Genomic DNA, 19784 nt, shown 5'->3' with positions numbered 1-19784 from the left:
GCCATATGACCTTAACAGTGGCCAATTATTTCAAAGGCCAGATGTTTTCCCCTTAAAAAGGGACTGAAACTAGCAGGCAGCTTCTCAAAAGCTATAAAGATATTTACTCTACCTTATCATTCTGATAGTACACTTGTAAGAGGTTTGCCAAAAAACAACCAGAAAAATACTTTTCAGTTTATCAAGCAAGTTATTACAACAATAACACATCAAGACCTACTCATTAATGCTGGAAAATGCAAACTGTTACACTAAAGCTGGATAGAGAGAAGTCTGTGGTCTTATGCTGATTTCATCTGCACAATGAAACCTATAAAGATATTTCTTAGAGTGTTAATTTGGAGAACAAACGAGGCATGGAAAATGGTTACAAAGATCGCCACAATCTGACAAACTCACATGTTCTCAACTGCAACGTCCTGGGGATTTTGGCTGTCATCCTCACTCCACAGACCACGGTTTCTCCAAACCTTGGAGGCAAGACGCATGGCTCCGAGGACAATCTTTTTCCAATTAGTAGGACAAAGATCGATGTTAGCACTAGTTAAAAGTCGTTCAATGTACACCTGCAAAATAAAGCACTGGTCTTTGATTTCAGTTCAGTGTAAGTGTGGTGATAAGAACATTTAAGAATGATAGATTTCTTCTGGTTTTGACCAGAAAGTAAGTGCCTTTTATTCTTATGTTCTGCAGAGACTTTGCTCAAAGTAAGAGGCCAAATCACAGTCATAATCAGATACCTCTGCAGCCTACTCTGCCCATAGACATTTCCAGGCCAACTTTGGTCACAGGGATGACTGGACATTCCTGGGCATGAAGAGAGGCACCATCAGCACCTTCACACTCATGAAAGGCAGCACAAACTCAGGCCCAGTGCAGATTAAGGTTGTTCAGGAAACGCTCCAGCGCCGTCTGTGTGCTGGGTCACACGTGGCTGGCAGGTAGATAGGAATTTTACAGGTGTGCCATGCTTGAATGTGTAACACCCAAGTGATACTGAGGACACTGCTGTCTTCTCCTTTTCACAATAACTAACCCACTCTTGGGACACCCGCTGAGCAACGGTGGTCAAGAGCGCTTCCCAATGCCTGCTGTGCAGACAGCATGACAAGTGCAGGTCTCTGTGGCTGAGAAATAATCTCCATATTCAGTGCTTCATAAGGAACGCATGTGTATGAAAGGAGGGTCCTGCTCACAGCCCCTATTTTCCACATCTCTGCAATCACTTCTTGAAAACTCATTTCTTGTCCTACAGTAACTGCATTCAGTCAATTTGGTTGACTTGAAGGCAGAGACAGCTGTTGGCCTCTGCATCCCTGGAGTTCCTCTAAACCTGCAAGCAGTTTGTGAGACAATCTCAGGAAGTATTTTCTATCTATCCAATCTCTATCCTATAAAGAACTGGGTGAGGGACCAGCTGAGTGAAGGTGACAGAGGTGAGCTGGGAGGCGTTCCTATCCCAGAGGGTGCTCTGCAGAACAGTATGTCTCCATGCTACTTGACGTCTTTGTATCAAGACCAAAGGAAAACATTTCATTTTAAGAGAGTTCATTTCTTGTCTGAAGGTTATCAGATTGACGGCTCAGATCTGGCAAAGTTCTCCGAACTCAACTGTGTTTTCAAAATCAAATGGATCTTGAACATGATACGTTCTTATGAGAGATTCTGCTCTCTTTCCCCCTAACTCTGCTCTATCGAGTATCCTGGGAATGACCCTCCCTCCCAGGGTTCAACTCCACAGCACTCACTAGAGAGCACTTAAACAGCATTGGCGAGCCCTCAACTTCCTGTCACCTTTACTGGTAAGCTGGACCTGCTGATACCGATACCACTTGTCCTCCTGGGTCAGTGAGGAAGTTCCTTTTTTAACACCAGCTCTTCTATCAGCATGGTGGATCCCATCCCACTATTGCAGAACACTGTTCCCCAAATCACCTCTTCTTGAAGACTTTCTCGCTCTCTGCCAGAGATTTCCCCCAATACAAATGTGTTTCCTGTTCCCATCCTGCTCCCCGCAGCTCCCCAGAGGCATCCTCTCATTTTCTCACAGCATCAGGCCCTGTTGCCAGCTCCTCACCTCCCATCTCTCCTTAACCCACCTCACCCACCCCCAACACTTGCCTGAGACTCCTTTTGCCAAGGTCCTCAGAGTCTTGACACCTACAAACCAGAGCCCTTCACCCCAAGGCTCCACTCCCCAAGCTGGCCCTCATCTTGTCCAGGGAATTGTCATTGGCCTAGCTCCTGGGGACTAATACTTACATGTGAGTTACCCTGCTCCAATCTGGGTGCAAACACTCTGTGCCCACCTTCACTGGTAGGCTGCCTGCTTCAGATTCTGAGCTGCCATGGGTCACGGCTCACCTGTATCACCCTAGTTGTTTCTTGGTCTTCTTCTCTGTCCCAACCTTCCTCCCACCGGTGGTCTACTCTCCCCAAAGCAGTCACCATAACCTCTTAAATTAAGAACACTGCACTCCGCTGCTCAAGATCTACCATGAGTCCCCTCATCAAACTGGAACAAAACCTGAACTTCTTCCCATGGCCTGCAAGCCAAAGGGCTCTGTGAGCTGTGGCACTGCCTGTGCGGCCTCACCTCTTCCATTCTTTCCTTCATTCGTGTCACCATGCGGGCCCCTGCTGTTTGTTCCTTGAACACACATGAAACATGTTCCTATCTCAGTCTTCGCTCTCGTTCCACTGCCTGTCATGCCAGAACTCCTTATCATCCTCACTTTATAGTCATGTCACTGTTCAAATGTGACCTCTCTAGAGAGGCTCTTCCTCCTCATTCTCAATTAGTGAGCCCCTCCCATCCCTCTCTCTTTATCCTGCTTTATTGTTTTGCTATTTCCTATTACCTGAAAAAAATACTTTCCTCATTACAACATAAGCTCATAAAGACAAGGACCGTTTTCAACCTGTCATCTTCTCCACTCCAGCACTTAGAAGAGTGGCACAGGGTCGGCATCCAGGGCATGTTTATGGAACAGACAACTTCTTGGCAGCATTTAGCACTGTGACCACAGCCTTTCCTATCTTGAACCCTTTGTTCTTCTTTTATTATCCTCTCCTGCTCGTCCTCCTCCCCCTCTAGCCACTTTACTGGGGGCTTGTCCCTTACATGCTGGCAGCCCTTACAGAGCTATGTTCTGTCCACCTTCTTTTCTTTTCCTTTTTAGAGATGGGGACTTGCTATGCTGCCCAGGCTAGACACAAACTCCTAATCTCAAGTGATTCTCTTGCCTCAGCCTCCCAAGTAGATGGGACTTTAGGTGTATCCCACCATGCCCGGCTTCTCCACTTTCATTCTAAACACTTTCTCTGCATTTGAGCAGCCACACTATTTTTTTTTTTTTTTTTTTTTTTTTTTTTTTTTTTTTAGAGAGAGTTTCACTCTTGTTGTCCAGGCTGGAGTGCAGTGGTGTGATCTTGGCTCACTGCAATCTTCGCCTCCTGGGTTCAAGCAATTCTCCTGCCTCAGCCACCCAACTGGCTGGGATTATAGGTGTCCACCACCATGCCCACCTAATTTTTTAGTAGAGACAGGGTTTCACCATGTTGGTCAGGTTGGTCTTGAACTCCTGATCTCAGGTGATCCACCTGCTTTAGCCTCCCAGAGTGCTGAGATTACAGGTGTGAGCCACCATGCCTGGACTTGAGCAGCTACTCTTACTCCTCATTTCTTATTTCCAGCTCAGACTCATGCTCCAGTCCTATAGATCCAAATAATGACTGCACACGGCCACTCTCCTATCTCACAGGCACACCAAATTTAGCCTGTCTACAGGGAACTCCCCCTTCTTTCAATCCAGCTTTCCCTCCTCCATCAGCTCTCTCTCTCTCCAGCTGGAAGTTCCATTCCTGCTTCCCACCAGCATGTGCTGAGCATTCCAATGGGCCTGCAGCTCCGTGAAAAGGCCTGCCTCTGATCCACTGCCCACAGTGGGGTTTCCATGCAGGTGCCCAGCAAAAGCCTTCTCTTCAAAGTTCTAGCCAGATGCTAAAGGAGAGGGTACTGCTCTAAGTATCTTTTCTCTCCTGGCTGTATGGTTGACATTCCTCTACAGGTTAGTGTGGGGAGGGGTAAACCAATCCCAGCCATCTGAAGAGAACTTCATATTCAGAATGAGTCTCACCACAGGAATTCTGTGAGAACGATGTAGAGGTGAGGACACCGCTAAGGCCTAGCAGCTCACTAGCAAAGCCCATGTCCAAGTATTAACCGGTAGCACATTCCTGGGCAATTTCCTGAGCAGGCACAAGAGGTCAGCAGGAATAAGGAAACATTCAGAGCAGCAGCTCCCAGTCACAGCGTGCATCAGAAATGCCCGGGGAATATGGCCTGGGACTCAGCTTAGACCTACATTGGAATCTGTTGAAGGAGAAACCAGAAATCTCTCCTGCTGCCTTTAATAGTAATTATTCTGTGATAAGAAAAACAATGGCATCATTTTAAACCATACTGATGATTAAATTCAAATATGTGTATTTACTTTGCTTGCACAGGTTTCTCTTGAAAGATCTGATGATAATTTCAGGAATCTACTTTTGGTTAGAAACATGGCCATATCCTGAGTAGGAGACCAGTTGTTAAAGATGCTTTATAGATAAGAAATATCTTACCAAAGCTACGATTGCACATGGAGCTGTTAGTTTTGTGACTTGAAAAAGAGTACAGAAATATCTGAAAATACAGTTGCGTTTGGGATCATCCTCGAAGGATTTCCCTGGAGAATTTTGTTGCTGAAAGAACAAAAAAAAGGCAATATAAATATCCACACAAGAAAACTTTTTAAGTACTCTTAAGATGGCAGTGTTCCCATTTGTGCCAACATGCTCCTTAAAATAATTTTGATGGGATAAAATGTCTTTTAGTTTTCAAAAATATAAACAGCGGGATCTTAAAATATTTTTGGTTTCCTGTAAACAGAGATGCTAAGGTGGTCCTGTGGCTATCATATGTCTAAAGAAGGAGATTTTAAATTTTTTATAGCATTTAAACTGATTTAAATTTAAACTGTTTTCTAATTCTATTCACAGACATTGTGCATATTTGTCAGGACTATTTACAAATATTTATATTGTTTGCTGCTATAGAAAATTATCTTTTAAAATGACGCGTTTTGTTATCTGGATGGTATATTTACTCCCCTTAGCGCACTAATTAAACAAAACTGCAAGTCAGCTCTTACTCCAGCATGCCCACTTGACAACACTCCTTATATAAGATGATTAGACACAACAGAGGCGAGACTTAAAGGTGGGTGATTTTGAGTTTAGCATGAACTAAACACAACTCTATGAGACAAAAATAGAACCTCAAAGAAAGTGTCACTTACTGAAAGTGGATGTATTGGTTCGTCAAAAATAGCCAGAGATCTATTTGCGTATCTATAAAATAAGAATGTGCATTTAAGAAATTAATTTGGGAACTGTCAACATCTTAGTAAAGTATCTGCTGGGAGTAGGGCATGGAGGGTGGAGGGAGATACATCTTGTTTGCTTTGGTGAAATTTGTTCACCAAAACAGTTTTTGCAAATTTTTCTCCCGGATCCTGGCCTTCAGAGGGTTTCTTGACCTCTTTTTCTTCAGCACATGATGTCCTGAACTGTGAAGTCTTTTCTACATTGATGATCCAGATTTGCCTTTAAATATTGACCCCTGCTAACAGGCAATGGTAATAAACTACATCTGTTTTCACCCCTCTACCCTCATGCTGGAACACAAGAACATTTTATAAAGCAGTAGTGGTTGGCAATAAAGTTTTAGAGCTTTTATTAAATGTGAATGAGATTCAGATTTCCCAACTATTTCTTTATTATACTTTTATCATATTTGTTTAAGTAGTTTGAGTTACAGAATTAATTGCCTTTTTATTTTAAAAGAGGCCAGTCTTTAATGAACTTTAAAAATGTAATATATTGTGTGCTCACTTAGGAAACCAGTGGTTCTCCAAATGTGGTTTGTGGACCCTGAGATTCCCTAGGAGGCCCATGATGTCAAAACTTTTTTTTTTTTTTTTTTTTTTTTTTGAGACAAGGTTTTTCTCTTTCACCCAGGATGGAGCACAGTGGTACAAATATGGCTCACTGCAGGCTTGACTCCCTGGGCTCAAGCGATCCTCCTGCCTCAGCCTCCCAAGTAGCTGGAATGAAATGTGCACACCACGATGCTCAGCTAATTTTTAATTCTTTTTTGATACAGATGGGGTCTTGTCACATTACCCAGGCTAGTCTCAAACTCCTGGTCCCAAGTAATTCTCCCATCTTGGCTTCCCAAAGTGCTGGGGTTACAGGTGTCAACCACCACCTATGGCCCAAAATGTTCTTATAAGAATACTAATTAAACCTTAGAAGCTGCTTGAAAATAAAACATAAAAATAATTTATTACTTTCTAAAAGTAGTAAGACATCGCTTGCTTTCTCACTGTTCAACACTTGTAATAATTGCATAAAAGCAAAAGTGGGTAAAACGGCTGGTTTCTCAGTATGAATAAGGGCTGTGGTACTGAATTATACTAGTATTCATTCCACTCTTCACCGTCCCTTGCAGTTTTTATTAAAGTAGCCAGCTTCGCTTAAGAATGTCCTTGATGAAACAGTAAAAATTAATGGTGCTATTAAATCTTGACCTCTCTTTTTAGTACTCTAAGTAGAACGTTCACATAAAGCACTTCTGCATACTGAAGTATGGTTATGTTAAAGAAAAGCACTTGTGATTTAACTGCGAGCTGAACAAGCCAATTTTTCACAGAGCACAATTTCTATTGAAAGTATGACTGACTGTCATTCTCAAAAAGAAGCCAAGCGAGTCTGTCATTTCAAGAAAAATAACAAGTATTTGTTGTCCATAATAAATCTAATGCTTTCAAGCTAAAAATCAGGAGTTGGAAGACTCATACCTACTACTGTGAGCTTGGCAGCATCTCAATCTGTGAAGACGTGTTTATAATCGTGGTGATGCTAATGAAAGTGTTTTTACACTATACATAAACATGAATTAATATTTTCCAAATAGCCAATGCATAATATAAAAGCCAGCAAGGGGAAAGATCCATTCAGTGTACACGAAAGATCAGTGAGTATTAGTGGAATGAATTCATTGATAGGTACAATCCCACCATAGCTATTTTAATAAATCAGCGCTTGTGGAGCTTTGGTGTGGTTAAAAATACTCACAATTACCTGAAAGCTTTAAAAATACATCTTTTTTGTACTATATATTTGCATGAGGCTAGGTCATTTTTTAATTGCTTCTTTACAATAATAAAGTGATGAGCTGGAGTAACAAGGTAGGTTTTCAAAGAGCTCACCTGTGCTTTATGTTGTAATATATTGCCAAAGTCACACTGTGGAAGGAAAAAAAAAATATTTTTAACTACTGATTTTGTCACTTGTTTGGCCTGAAGATATGTTTTAAAAGGGGGAGGAAGGAACCTTCTCAGCAGCCCTGAAATCCTCTCATTCAAAGCAGTACTATATGAGCACTTTTCTTTTGTTTTAGCTCTCTGGCTTTATAGCGAAAATAGGAGAACCAAAGTGCTAGGCAATGTGCTGTTAGAAGACGTTTCTGCTGATGGTTAGTACATATACATAATTACATATTTTCCCTGTCATTTGCTCTTCTACCCATAGAACCTGTAATCTTGTGCAAGTCACTTACATCCATGTGTACATATGCTTATATTTAGACCATACAGTAATGTTTTGCTTTTTAAGTGGCTAGGCCCTGCATTTCAACTGATTTAGTTCACCACCACCTACTTACCCGTTTGTCATTATTTCCCTAAAAGCACATCATCAGTGTGCTTTATACCAATTAAGGTAATTTAAAATCACCTATGCATAATTATTAGCAGGAAATTTATTAGTAAAGATAATGCACAAAAAAATGAATGACACTAGTAACTATCCTGAAATAAGTGGCACTAAACACACAGTGTAACACTGCATCATACAATATTTATGACAGATATTTCCACGTTAGTTTAAACAAAATATTAGTGAACAAATACAACTCTTCAGATGTATGTTACTGTGGTCCTAAGTCATCCTCAATGTTGTATGTCGGCAAACAGGAGCTTCTCCTGGATAAGTTCTGTGCTTCCATTTGCCCTCAGCATTTAAAATGAGGCTCAGAATAATTTGAGGAGGCAAACTTGAGTTGTAAAAAGTAGGCCCTACAACATTATTAGCATCTAAGATGGATATTTCTATAGTGCCTCAAACAGTTTCCTCTCCAAATTGATTTTAAAATCACAGAATTGGAAGTTACATGCTGAAAAGACCACTGAACCTTACATGACACTCCATGAATTATCACCCATTTTACAAATAAGAGAACTAAGGCTTCAAACTGATTTGCCCAAGGTCCCCACATAGTGTTTTTGTGAACTGCAGGTGTTCACAAAATCCTATGGTATGGTTTCAATTGAAGCATATACACACATACATAGAAATGACTCACACAGAAGAAAGGCTCTATGGGTAGAAAGAACAGCAAATGACAGGGAAAACGTGTAATTTATACGTTAGAACCATCACTCCTCCATGCAAAGGAACCAGTGGCCCCCATGTTTGCTGCACACTGGATCACCCAAGGAGCTTTAAAAACAGCCTCACCACCAGCTGGAGACATTGTGATTTAGTTGGCGTTGGACATGATTCGGGCATCAGGGTTGTTGGTAAAGTTCCCCAGGTGATTCCAATGTGCAACAAAGTTTGGGAATGACTGAGTTAGGGTTAAGGTCAGAATCATCTGGGATGCTTTTATTCATATAATGATGCCTCACATACTTAAGCATTTTTCTAAAAGGCTTGTGAGTGCCCAGAGATGGAGGAGATGTGGAGCTGGGAAGACGCATGTGTTTGCAGACACATCTTTTGAAGAAACAGGTATACATGATTCTAATATGGCCCAATCATCCCTTTGAGAACAATGGACTAGTAACCATGAAAAACATTCTTCAGCCGGGCGCGGTGGCTCAAGCCTGTAATCCCAGCACTTTGGGAGGCTGAGACGGGCGGATCACAAGGTCAGGAGATCGAGACCATCCTGGCTAACACGGTGAAACCCCGTCTCTACTAAAAAATACAAAAAAAGCTAGCTGGGCGAGGTGGCGGGCGCCTGTAGTCCCAGCTACTCGGGAGGCTGAGGCAGGAGAATGGCGTGAACCCGGGAGGCGGAGCTTGCAGTGAGCTGAGATCCGGCCACTGCACTCCAGCCCGGGTGACAGAGCGAGACTCCGCCTCAAAAAAAAAAAAAAAAAAATTCTTCAAAATCTTTCGAATAAGCCAATTTGCTGTATTAATTTGCTTAGTAAACCTTTATTTCATCAAAAGTAAATATACCAAATGATCCCTTCTAAAATTTGAGAGCAAATTAAAACTAACTGTACTTCAAAAATAGACTTCTAGGTCAGGCGTGGTAGCTCATGCCTGTAATCATAGGACTTTGGGAGGCTGAGTTGGGTGGATTGCTTGAGCCCAGGAGTTTGAAACCAGCCTGGTCAACACAGCAAAACCCTGTCTCTAAAAAAGAAAAGAAAATTCTATTTTAAAAACACTTGTAGGAATTAGGCTATGCTGGAAGAAAAAGCAGAACCTCTACTTGTTTGAGCAAGGTGAAGCTTAAAACTCCTTTTGAATGGCATACTGAAACATCAGAATCTTTTGAAATCAGAAGAAACCAGGGACTCTAGCCAAAACAGAGTGGGTTTTTACTTAAGGCTGAATACAAACATTAAGTGATGTTTTGGCCATAGAGGCCAAAGTTCAGGACTTTAGACATTGGTGGAGTCCAGTTCCTGCTGAAACACAATTTGATCTCAATAATTGTTATACATGAGAGAGAAAAGTGATATTATTATGAGCGTAAATTTACCATTTATAATTAAAGTAGAAGTTACTGACAAATTAGCTTAAAAAGGTAGTACAGTGGAAACAAAATTAAGCTTGTAAGCTAGTCATGGTTATAGACAGGAAATTTGCTAGGGATAAGGACATTAATATTCTAAGGGAGTACCTCTCAAACTGTTTTCCCAAAAATCAACACTCATAATCTAAGGAGATGTTAATAATGTTCCTTGGACACATCCAATGGAACTGGGCTTTGTTGTGGTTTTTTAAATAAACTCGAACCCTTCGTTCGAGGGTGCTTTGAAAAGACATGTCTGATTGTGGTCTATGAAGTGCTCATGCATCATGGGAACAGTTAAATGCAGATACACTGTGCACCACTGGAGGACAAGCCGTTCCTTCTTCCAAGAGTAGTTTCCAAAGTAGCACCCATGGTCTTAGGCCTGTAGCCCATAAAGAACTAATAATTTTTCCCAGAAACATCCAATAAAAGGCACCTCTCCTTCCCATTGCGTTCAACACTGTCATAACATAAATGCATCAAATGAATAGCTATGGATTTTCTGGGGTTGATTCTTTGGTAACTGGCTTTCTCTTCTACCACACAGTGTCTAAGATTAAAAGAGAAACAGAAAATTCATATTTAGGTCCTGGAAATCCATATATCATTGAAATCAGTTTCTTAAACTGCTTGCTGAAAAGGGCAACCAAATGGCTGAAATGATAGAGGATGGCCGGGATGCTTTTAGCATATGGGGGTTTGTCACTCAGCCCTCGGCAACCTCATCGTACTCACCTTTCCAGTGTGTGTCTAAGATCAGGTTTGCTGACTGTGCTGTTATCTAGCAATATGGTGGAACATGAGCTGTATTTTCTATCAAGATGCCATGGAGGTATCTGAAGGAGAAGGAAGATAGAGGAAAATGTTTACAGCAGGCTGAACCTACAAAAGTATGGGCTTTTTACCTTAGTAAAAATGTCAAACAATAAAGCATTAAGGTATTTTTTATGTCCTGTGACCTGCCTGAGTGTGGTATCATGAGCAGCTCTATGGGACACTCATTGGAGGTGCGTAACTTCTGCAGATGATGTTTGAGGACTGGGTTATGAAATTCTGCCCTTGTTATGATACCAATCATCAAATCTGGAAAGCCTCCATTATGAATTCCCTTTACAAATAATGTGAAAAGTTTAAAATAAGATTTCCTGCTTTTTTTTCTATTATGCAGTAAAAAGCAGCTATTTTCTATTTCTTTTATTCATTAACTACAATGAAATGTCGTACATTAAATAATACTGGCACAGGAGCATTTTTAGTGCAGTAAATAAAGACCTCATACTACATTCACTAAATTACTAATCCTAAGTCACTCATTCAAGAGACAGTGTGATGGAACCAGCGTTTTAGAGTCAGAGACTCTGTGTCCCAGGGCGGCTAGTGACCAAACAAGTCAGTGGCCATAGATTTCTCTGGGCCTGCTTCCTTGGCGGAAGATAGAAAAAATACTGCTTTAAGATGCTCTCACATCTAAAAATCATATGATGGAAAAAACTTTGAGAATTTAACTTTCACTTCATGTTTACATAAGACTGCTGTTACATTACTCGAATGAGAACTTCAGAGAATACTTTGCATTCATTTCAAAAGTTGATTAATTTTATTCTGTAAGTTATTTGACACACATCATGGCACTGTCCTGCCTCACTCATGCTGCTCTCTGCCCAGAATGCCAATTTCTTTCCCCCTTGCCCCAGCAGGCTTCACCTCCTCTGCCTTCTGGGATCCCTCTGCCAGCAGCCACACCACAAAATATTTCCAATTTTGTGTACTCGTCGGTCTAATGCACCGTGTGTTACTTGATAGCAATTGTCTGCAGAGTATCCCCCTGGTGAGAAAGTAAGCCTCTCCAGGGGAGGGAGAGCCCTTCCTCTCCTACCTGCAGCTGCTGAGCACAGAATGTGGGAGAAATTAAGGCGTTCAATAAGTGCTTGGCAAATTATTTAAATCAGTTACAATTTGGAAGGTAAATCTTCCTACAGTTACAAATCAATGAAAATTTATCTGCAGTGCTATCAGAGAGATGACAGTGAATCTTTTGAGCCTTCTAGAAAATAAACTATCTCTAAAACACTTTAAAAGTATCTATTCACTTGTCAAGAGTGCAATAGTCAATATGGAAACTGCCTCATCTATGTTAAGAAAATGCATTTCTTGGCCAGGCATGGTGGCTCACTCCTGTAATCCCAGGACTTTGGGAGGCTGAGGCGTGTGGACCATGAGGTCCAGAGTTCAAAACTAGCCTGGCCAAGATGATGAAATCCCGTCTCTACTAAAAATACAAAAATGAGCCAGGCATGGTGGTGGGCGTGCCTGCAATCCCAGCTACACAGGAGGTTGAGGCAGAGAATTGCTTGCACCCGGGAGGCAGGGTAGCAGTGACCCTAGATCATACCACTGCACTCCAGCCTGGGCAACAGAGCAAGACTCCATCTAAAAAGTAAAAAAATTAAAAAATAAAACTCTCTTAATAATAATGCCAGTAACCAAATCCCAGGCACCAAATAGTTGAAAAGATCAACAGCATTATTTAAAACCACAAAATACCTATTATTTTAACTTAAAAAAAAAAACCTCAGATGAGCCTTCTTCCCTCCTGGTGGGATATGCTTGTCTGCATCATGTTATCACCCTCTTCCGTCAGGGTCTCCCCCAGGTACGTGAAAGACAGGGTAGGGAGAAGATCTAGTGGTTGTTTATAAAAGTACACAGCATTTGAAAACTGCCTGTAGCCAATAATCAGAAATATCCATACAGTCTAACACCATTTTGCTTGTTTCAGATGCTTCTTACTATAAATTCACTTATTTCTTAACAAAAATTCCAGATGTTTTTGAGCAATATTACTATTTGAAGGACCAAATTCTCCTTCAAGGTAGAAATGTTTTAACTCTAGCTAAACTCTTGTGTCTCTTAAGCTACTCTATTAATGTATATACTTTATATTAACAGTGTATTTGTGTCAATGAATATACTTCGATTGTCTCAAAAAACAAATATAGCATGAAAAATGAAAATGGACTCATTCAGATACTTCTATTCAAAGTGAAAGAAGGTATCCCTTAAGGTCACTACTATTAGGGATAACAGAGCATAATACTACATGATAACAAAACTCAATTCTGAGAAAAAATCCATTTATGAGAATAAAAAGAAGAGCAAAATAATACATCAAAACACAAACTAATTGGTATAGCTTTAGGTGATATAGGTCCACATTTTCTTCTATTTAACATTTCTTACAATGAACGTATATTGAATTGTGGAGTTTTTTGAGAGGAAGTCTTGCTCTGTTTCCTAGGCTGGAGTGCAGTGGCCTGATCTCAGCTCACTGCAACCTCTGCCTCCCACGTTCAAGCAATTCTCCTTCCTCGGCCTCCCGTGTAGCTGAAATTATAGGCATGTGCCACCATGCCAGGCTAATTTTTGTATTTTTAGTAGAGACAGGGTTTCACCATATCGGCCAGGCTGCTCTCAAACTCCTGGCCTCAAGTGATCCCCCAAAGTGCTGGGATTACAGGTATGAGCCACCGACATGGTGGCTCTCAAGATCACTTTTTTCTCCCCACTTTTATACAAGACATGTTTCAGGTATTTTTTAAATAATTAATGACTTTTAGCTAACTTAAAAATTTCTAACACTTTGTGCACTAACAAAAACAGCTCCATCTATGCTGCACAGCAATGGGACCACATGGCATGTATGGAGTTTGGATAGAATTCTTACACAAGGCCTGAGTGGAAAAGTGTAATATGCTTATTATAGGTATAAGCAGAAATTGTCTGAATTAATGTCATAATTGTGTCAAATTTAAACTTAGATTTACACTTATATATAGGTTCTAAATTTGGATTAAATATGATGTATTGACGAGAAATTTATTTTCTCTTCTTTCTGAAATCTCATTAGCATTCGTCATAAAATAAACATTATACACAGGACCAGGAGACAGGATTGACGGCAGATGATTCTGAGTCAATGCTGCAAGGTGAAAAGCAGACAGAGGAGTGGCAACTGACATGGAAGCACAACTTTGGAGCTCACAGGGAGTGACTTGAACAGAAACAAGCAATATTGTTTGTTTTAAAGAACACAACCCAGGCTCCAAACTCAGAGGCACATGGTACCTGGGAAGGTAGGGTGAAACATACAACAGAAGCCAGCAAGGTCAACTGTAAATCTGTGCTTAGAGCCATAAGTCCACCTCTCCTCTCATAAGGAATTTGGATGTGTATTATCTGGATATATTATACCTGAGGATATCTGGGCTCAGAGCTTTTATTCCCAGGACTAAAACCTGGGAAATGGGAACAAATTGCACACACAAAGTGAAACTGCACCTTCCTTCCCAAACCTGCTTCTGGAAAGCCAGCAGCCAGGCTTGCACTGCCAAGGCAGAAAATTGGGAGACCCTTCTTGGAAGAAAACTGAAACATCATACCCTCACATAATACACTGATGTCCCCCAAATGAAAAGCTGGCTCGACTTCCAAATCCCCACAGTGAGACCCCTCGGGGAACAAAGGTCCTGCTTCCAATTAGAGAAAGTCAAAGACCACCACACATTTGAGAGAAGCCTCCAATGAGAGATCAAAACAATAGGAGAAAGGAATTCCCGGGACCAGTAAAAATTCAGGAGCAAAACTATTTTAAAAAATCTTAAAATGTCCTTAAGGAGTTAAAAAAAATCAATAGAACAGTTAGTGAAGAAAGTCAAAGAATCTCTAAGAAGCAGAACAAAAGACAAATTGGAAAATAGGAGGGGAAGAAATTAAAGATCAATACAGAAATACTGGACTAGGAGGCCCAACATCTGAATCATAAGAATACTAAAATAATAATAATAATAAAACAGAGAAAGTAGGAAAATTCTCTAAAAGAGATAGTCTGCACACTTAGTGGCCACAATAAAATGTCCCCTCCAGGCTTTATTATACAATTTCAGAATGCCAGGGATAGAGAAGGTCCAAAAAAGCTTGAGAAATGTAAAAATTGGTTACGTATGATGTACCACACAATGGTAACAGTTTCAAGAACAGTATAATGAAAACACAATAGAAAATTGTCTTCTGAGCCATGAAATTTAGTTTTCACTCTAGAATTTTATACTCTATAACAAAGGAGGGGTTTTGAGAGAGGCTAGAATTCTATATATGTGTGTCCATGAGCCTTTCCTCGGAAACTGTGCTCCAGCATCACTGGGAAGTAACACAAGACAGAGGGCAAGGCACAGTCTAGGACTCAGGGATCCAACATGAGTCGCAGAAGAGTTTGAAGAGGGCTTCTGGGCAAGCAGGCCCAGGACAGCCTAGGGAAACATAGACTATCCTGGAGGAGGATAACCAGAGGCCAAGGAAAGTCACTTCAAGAAAAAACATGGAACATATGTTTTAGTAGGTAAAATATTATTTTTTGATAGGCATGTAACAAATGTTACAACACTTGGGGAAGAAAAGCTGTTTTTTAAAAACGGAAAAGGAACATATTCAGAAAATGAATTCCACGCACAAAATAATGAAGGATGTGAAAACAAGGAGGCCAGTTGGGGTCTAATGGTCGCATTTGGCTTTATGAGCTATCACGGGCTAGGAAAAAGGGGGTTATCTGGGGGAAGTGCAGAAGTGCTTAAATTTAAGAGAAAGAATGAAGCATGTACAAAGATGAGGCACAGTCAGAATACTCTATGACTCAGCAGTGAATAATATGTGCTTAGTCATAATCATGTAAATACCAATTAATTATTTAATAAAAAATGTGTTAGAGGTGGGAGAAAGAAACAGGGAGGTAAATAAGGTTACAGTGGAGTGAGGAAGTTACGCTTTCACCTGCTATGACAAGAAGTCAGCAGAAAGTGTTGAAGAAAAATGGACTCAGCTATTTTTTATTTGATTTGATTTAAAAGGATTAATTTTTTTTGAGACAGAGTCTCACTCTGTCACCCAGGCTGGAGTGCAGTAGCACAATCTCAGCTCATTGAAACCTCCATATCCTGGGTTCAAGCAATCCTTTTGCCTCAGCCTCCCAAGTAGCTGGGATTACAGGCATGCACCACCACACTTGGCTAATCTTTGTATTTTTAGTAGAGGCGGGGTTTCACCATCTTGGCCAGGCTGGTCTTGAACTCCTGACCTCGTGATCCACCAGCCTCGGCCTGCCAAGGTGCTCGGATTATAGGCGTGAGACACCGTGTCCAGCCAAAAGATTAAATATTTAAGGCAGATCTTTATATCACAACCAAATTATGTAACTTAAATATCACATACCCTTAAAAATGGGCACAGTAAACCAATGACTTTCCTGTATAAATCTGATGCTTAGGAAAATAGAAGAGATTTAGAAAATCCACCAAAAAAGGATCATGCTAACAGCACTGGCTCCCTGTTAAATTTTTAAGGAATCTTGACAGAATTTTAATTCAAACAAATGATTTCTTCACTTTTCAAAAGCTTACTTACATGATATAGGCGAGAGGTCCTCTTTTCTTGCACTAAGAATGAAAAAATAACAAATCAATTCTGGTGAAAATACCATAGAATAAACATAGTTGCTAATCATCTGATTATCACTATAGAAAATGCAACAAAATTCCATTTTAAAAAATTCTTACCAACAAAATTTATAATTTAAATAATGTAGCATGATTAATCTCATAAGGTAAAATCTGAAAACATAGTTTTATTTTTGACCTAACAGATATTCTATTACATAAAACTGAAAGAATCCCCATGTACACAAGGAAAGGCAAAACAAATTAGGCAACGTGTGTGCCCTGCAAATCTCATGTTGAAATGTAGTCTCCAGTGTTGGAGGTGAGGAAGTGTTTGGATCATGGGGGCAGATCCCTCATGAATGGCTTAGCGTCATCCCCTTGGTGATGAGTGAGTTCCTGCTCTGAATTCATGCATAGTCTTCTTGGGTTTTTGTTGTTGTTGCTGTTGTTCTGAGACAGGGTCTCACTCTGATGCCCAGGCTGGAGTACAGCAGCGTGATTATGGTTCACTGCAACCTTTACCTCCTGGGCTAAAGTAATCCTCTCACCTTAGGCTCAAGAATAGGAGGGCTGCAGGCATGCACCACCACACCTGGCTAATTTTTAAATTTTCTGTAGAGACAAGGTTTCGCTATGTTGGCCCAGGCTGGTCTCAGACTCCAGCCTCAAGTGATCTGCCTGCCTCAGCCTCCCAAATACTGGGGTTACAGGCATGAGCTGCTGCACCAGCCTGATCTGCTTATTTAAAAGCATGCAGCACCTCTCACTCTCTTTTGCTCCTTCTCTCACCGTGTGAAAAATGACTTCTTCACCTTCCACAGTGATTATTAGCTTCTTGAGGCCCTTGCCAGAAGCAGATGCTAGCACCACACTTTCTGTACAGCCTGTAGAACTGTGAGCCAATAAACCCTCTTTTCTTTGTAAATTATCCAGTCTCAAGTATTCCTTCACAGAAATGCCAAAATACAGGACAGATGAGAAATTCAGCTAATAAAAAATTTACCTATTGTACATCTGAACCCCTAAGTAGTAGTGTTTTCTGATTCTACATTTACACACAGTTTACTTTCATCACCAGGATCTAATAGCTGACAGCTCTAAGAACCAGTTTCTGACCAGGAGCCAATCTCCAGATGCACTAGAATCCCTGCAAGTATCCCAAATGACTTATCGCTCATCTATTAATATGTTACTGAAAAAACAAATGGGTCTTTACATAACTGGAAAGTAGCCTATCTTAAATTCAAATGTTAAAATGAGTGTGTCAACCTAATTGAACACGGCATCCTTAGCACACAAAATCATTTTGTTCTAACACAGGTCCGAAGAATAAAAGCTACAAGGGGGAATTGGGCCACGCTTTGTTCCCTACAACGCCTCCTCCTTTGAAGTTGAACTGGTCTCACGGACACACATTTCTCACTGCTGAAGAGACGGCGACATGGGGTAGGTTTTCTTCCACTTCCATATACTCCATGTGTGAGAAGCCCATGGCTCTGGAAGAAACTGAGAAATACAACAATCCTAACCGGAAGTTACCAGCTCAAGACAAGCAAAGTCCACACAAACTATGAAAATGCAGGGGAGAAACCCATTTTTTATTGTGCGACATTCCTTCAGATGTTATTATAGAACCCCCACTTCTTCTATTCCTACTGTTGAAATTAACTGAAAAACATGGTGTATGGCTTTTTTGAAAATAAACTAAGATTTAGCAGAATGTTACAAAAATAAGCAGTAGTGCAGAAAAATCCTACAGTTCTAATTATCTTCCTAAAACAAGCAGGATGTGGAAACTTTACACTACTTTCACACACTAAGGCTAACCTGGAAAACAGCACAGGCCATGTGCACATTTCCATTACATTCGAGTGAAAAAGTTCTGAGTAGTATGAACATGGATGTGATAGGCTCGTGCGGTTAGAGCATTGTGCAAAAAGGAGGCCAATAGCACAGATCCAATCTAGAACAACAAATTCTTTCGATTTGTTCAAGTGAAATCCAAGCTGTAGCCTAAATCCTATCACTCATCATCAAAATGTACTCTTTGGAACAAGGGAAAAACAGCAAAGACCTATGAAGAAAAAGGCATAAATCCATGACTACTACACTAAATCATGTGGCCAATTAATTGCATTGATAAAAATGTTGCCAACTGTGTAAACACAAAGTCTGCAAGTTTCCATGAACAGTGACAAGTAAATTATGTCACATATTAAAATAAGACAAGTAAATATATTAAACATTAAAAAATTGTAACTGCTATCTGAGTTCCTCTAAATACTTTCTGTAATACACAAAACAGAAAGTTTGTAGTTTTTTGCTTGGAGGAAGAAGCAATATTGTCTTACCACTCATTTGATATTTTCTCAGGAAGAGTGTGCTTTCCCTTGGATGGTCAGAACCAAAATCTGTACAGGAAGAAGAAGGAGCAATGTAATAATTAGATGAGTAGAAAAGATTCTTTTTAAAGCTGCACATGCATTTTAATCACCTTTAACAGTCTTGAGAAAAGTTTTTAGTAATAAATGTAAAGAAAATAAATGCCACAATGTCCCAATTCTACTGGAGAATGCAAAAATCACAGAAGTTCTCCACATATGGGGAATAAAACCAGGCTGTGTCTGGGACTTCTTTTTAAAATTTGCACCTAAATAAACTGATGCAACTTATAGATGAATCATACACATGCCCTCCTCCTTCTTCTTATCAAATATGCCCACCCTCCTCTATGCTGCTATTACCAGTACATTTCAGGGAAAGTCTCAAGCAGCAAGTGAGGATGTGGTCAATTACTGTCAGACACCGGCTCAATATGTCAAATATGTTAAAACAAAGAGCTATTTTGGGCAAGAAACAGTTTTTTAAAGAGACAGGGTCTCACTCTGTTGCCCAGGCTGGCGTGGTGCAATGGTGCGATGGAGCCAGCACAGCTCACTGAAGCCTCACACTCCTGGGCTCAAGAGATCCTCTTGCAGCTGAGACTATTGGTGCAAGTTACCACATCTGGCTAATTTTTGACCATTTTTTTTTTTGTAGAGACAGAGTGAAATGAGACGTACATGGAAATGTGCTGTAATCCTAAAGAATGATATAGTCTATTTTGGACTCTCATCCAACACTACCCATCTATCACCTAGTGTGTAAAACCACTGAGAGGCTTACCTTACACCACCAAACAAGGAACAACATTCACAAGTACTTGCATGCTTTGTGTATAAAGGTACAATTCATTCACATACTATTTTTGTTCATTCTTTCACATTTTTTGAATATTCCGAGAGTGCAGTACTTTCCAGTTACAAAGGCATATCTCTCATGAAGCTTAATTATTCTAACGTTTAAATTAAGAGGCCAACCAAAGTTGGAGAAGA

At 40.4% G+C, this 19784-nt stretch overlaps 1 protein-coding gene across 1 annotated transcript in view; it reads right to left on the bottom strand.

Moving 5' to 3' along the window:
* The window catches only part of LOC114674380 (putative cyclin-Y-like protein 3), a 38031-nt gene extending 19773 nt beyond the window's left edge, over positions 1 to 18258 (bottom strand). Inside the window, 5 exon segments of the mRNA XM_077984764.1 lie at positions 400 to 566; positions 4627 to 4746; positions 5343 to 5394; positions 10658 to 10758; positions 18238 to 18258. Of these exon segments, the coding sequence (XP_077840890.1) occupies positions 400 to 566; positions 4627 to 4746; positions 5343 to 5394; positions 10658 to 10758; positions 18238 to 18258 (461 nt within the window).
* Between the last annotated feature and the right edge of the window lie 1526 nt (positions 18259 to 19784).

The sequence above is a fragment of the Macaca mulatta genome, chromosome 20 (genome assembly GCF_049350105.2).
Source record: "Macaca mulatta isolate MMU2019108-1 chromosome 20, T2T-MMU8v2.0, whole genome shotgun sequence".
Classification (NCBI taxonomy): domain Eukaryota; kingdom Metazoa; phylum Chordata; class Mammalia; order Primates; family Cercopithecidae; genus Macaca; species Macaca mulatta.
This window is presented reverse-complemented; position numbering and strand designations above follow the sequence as displayed.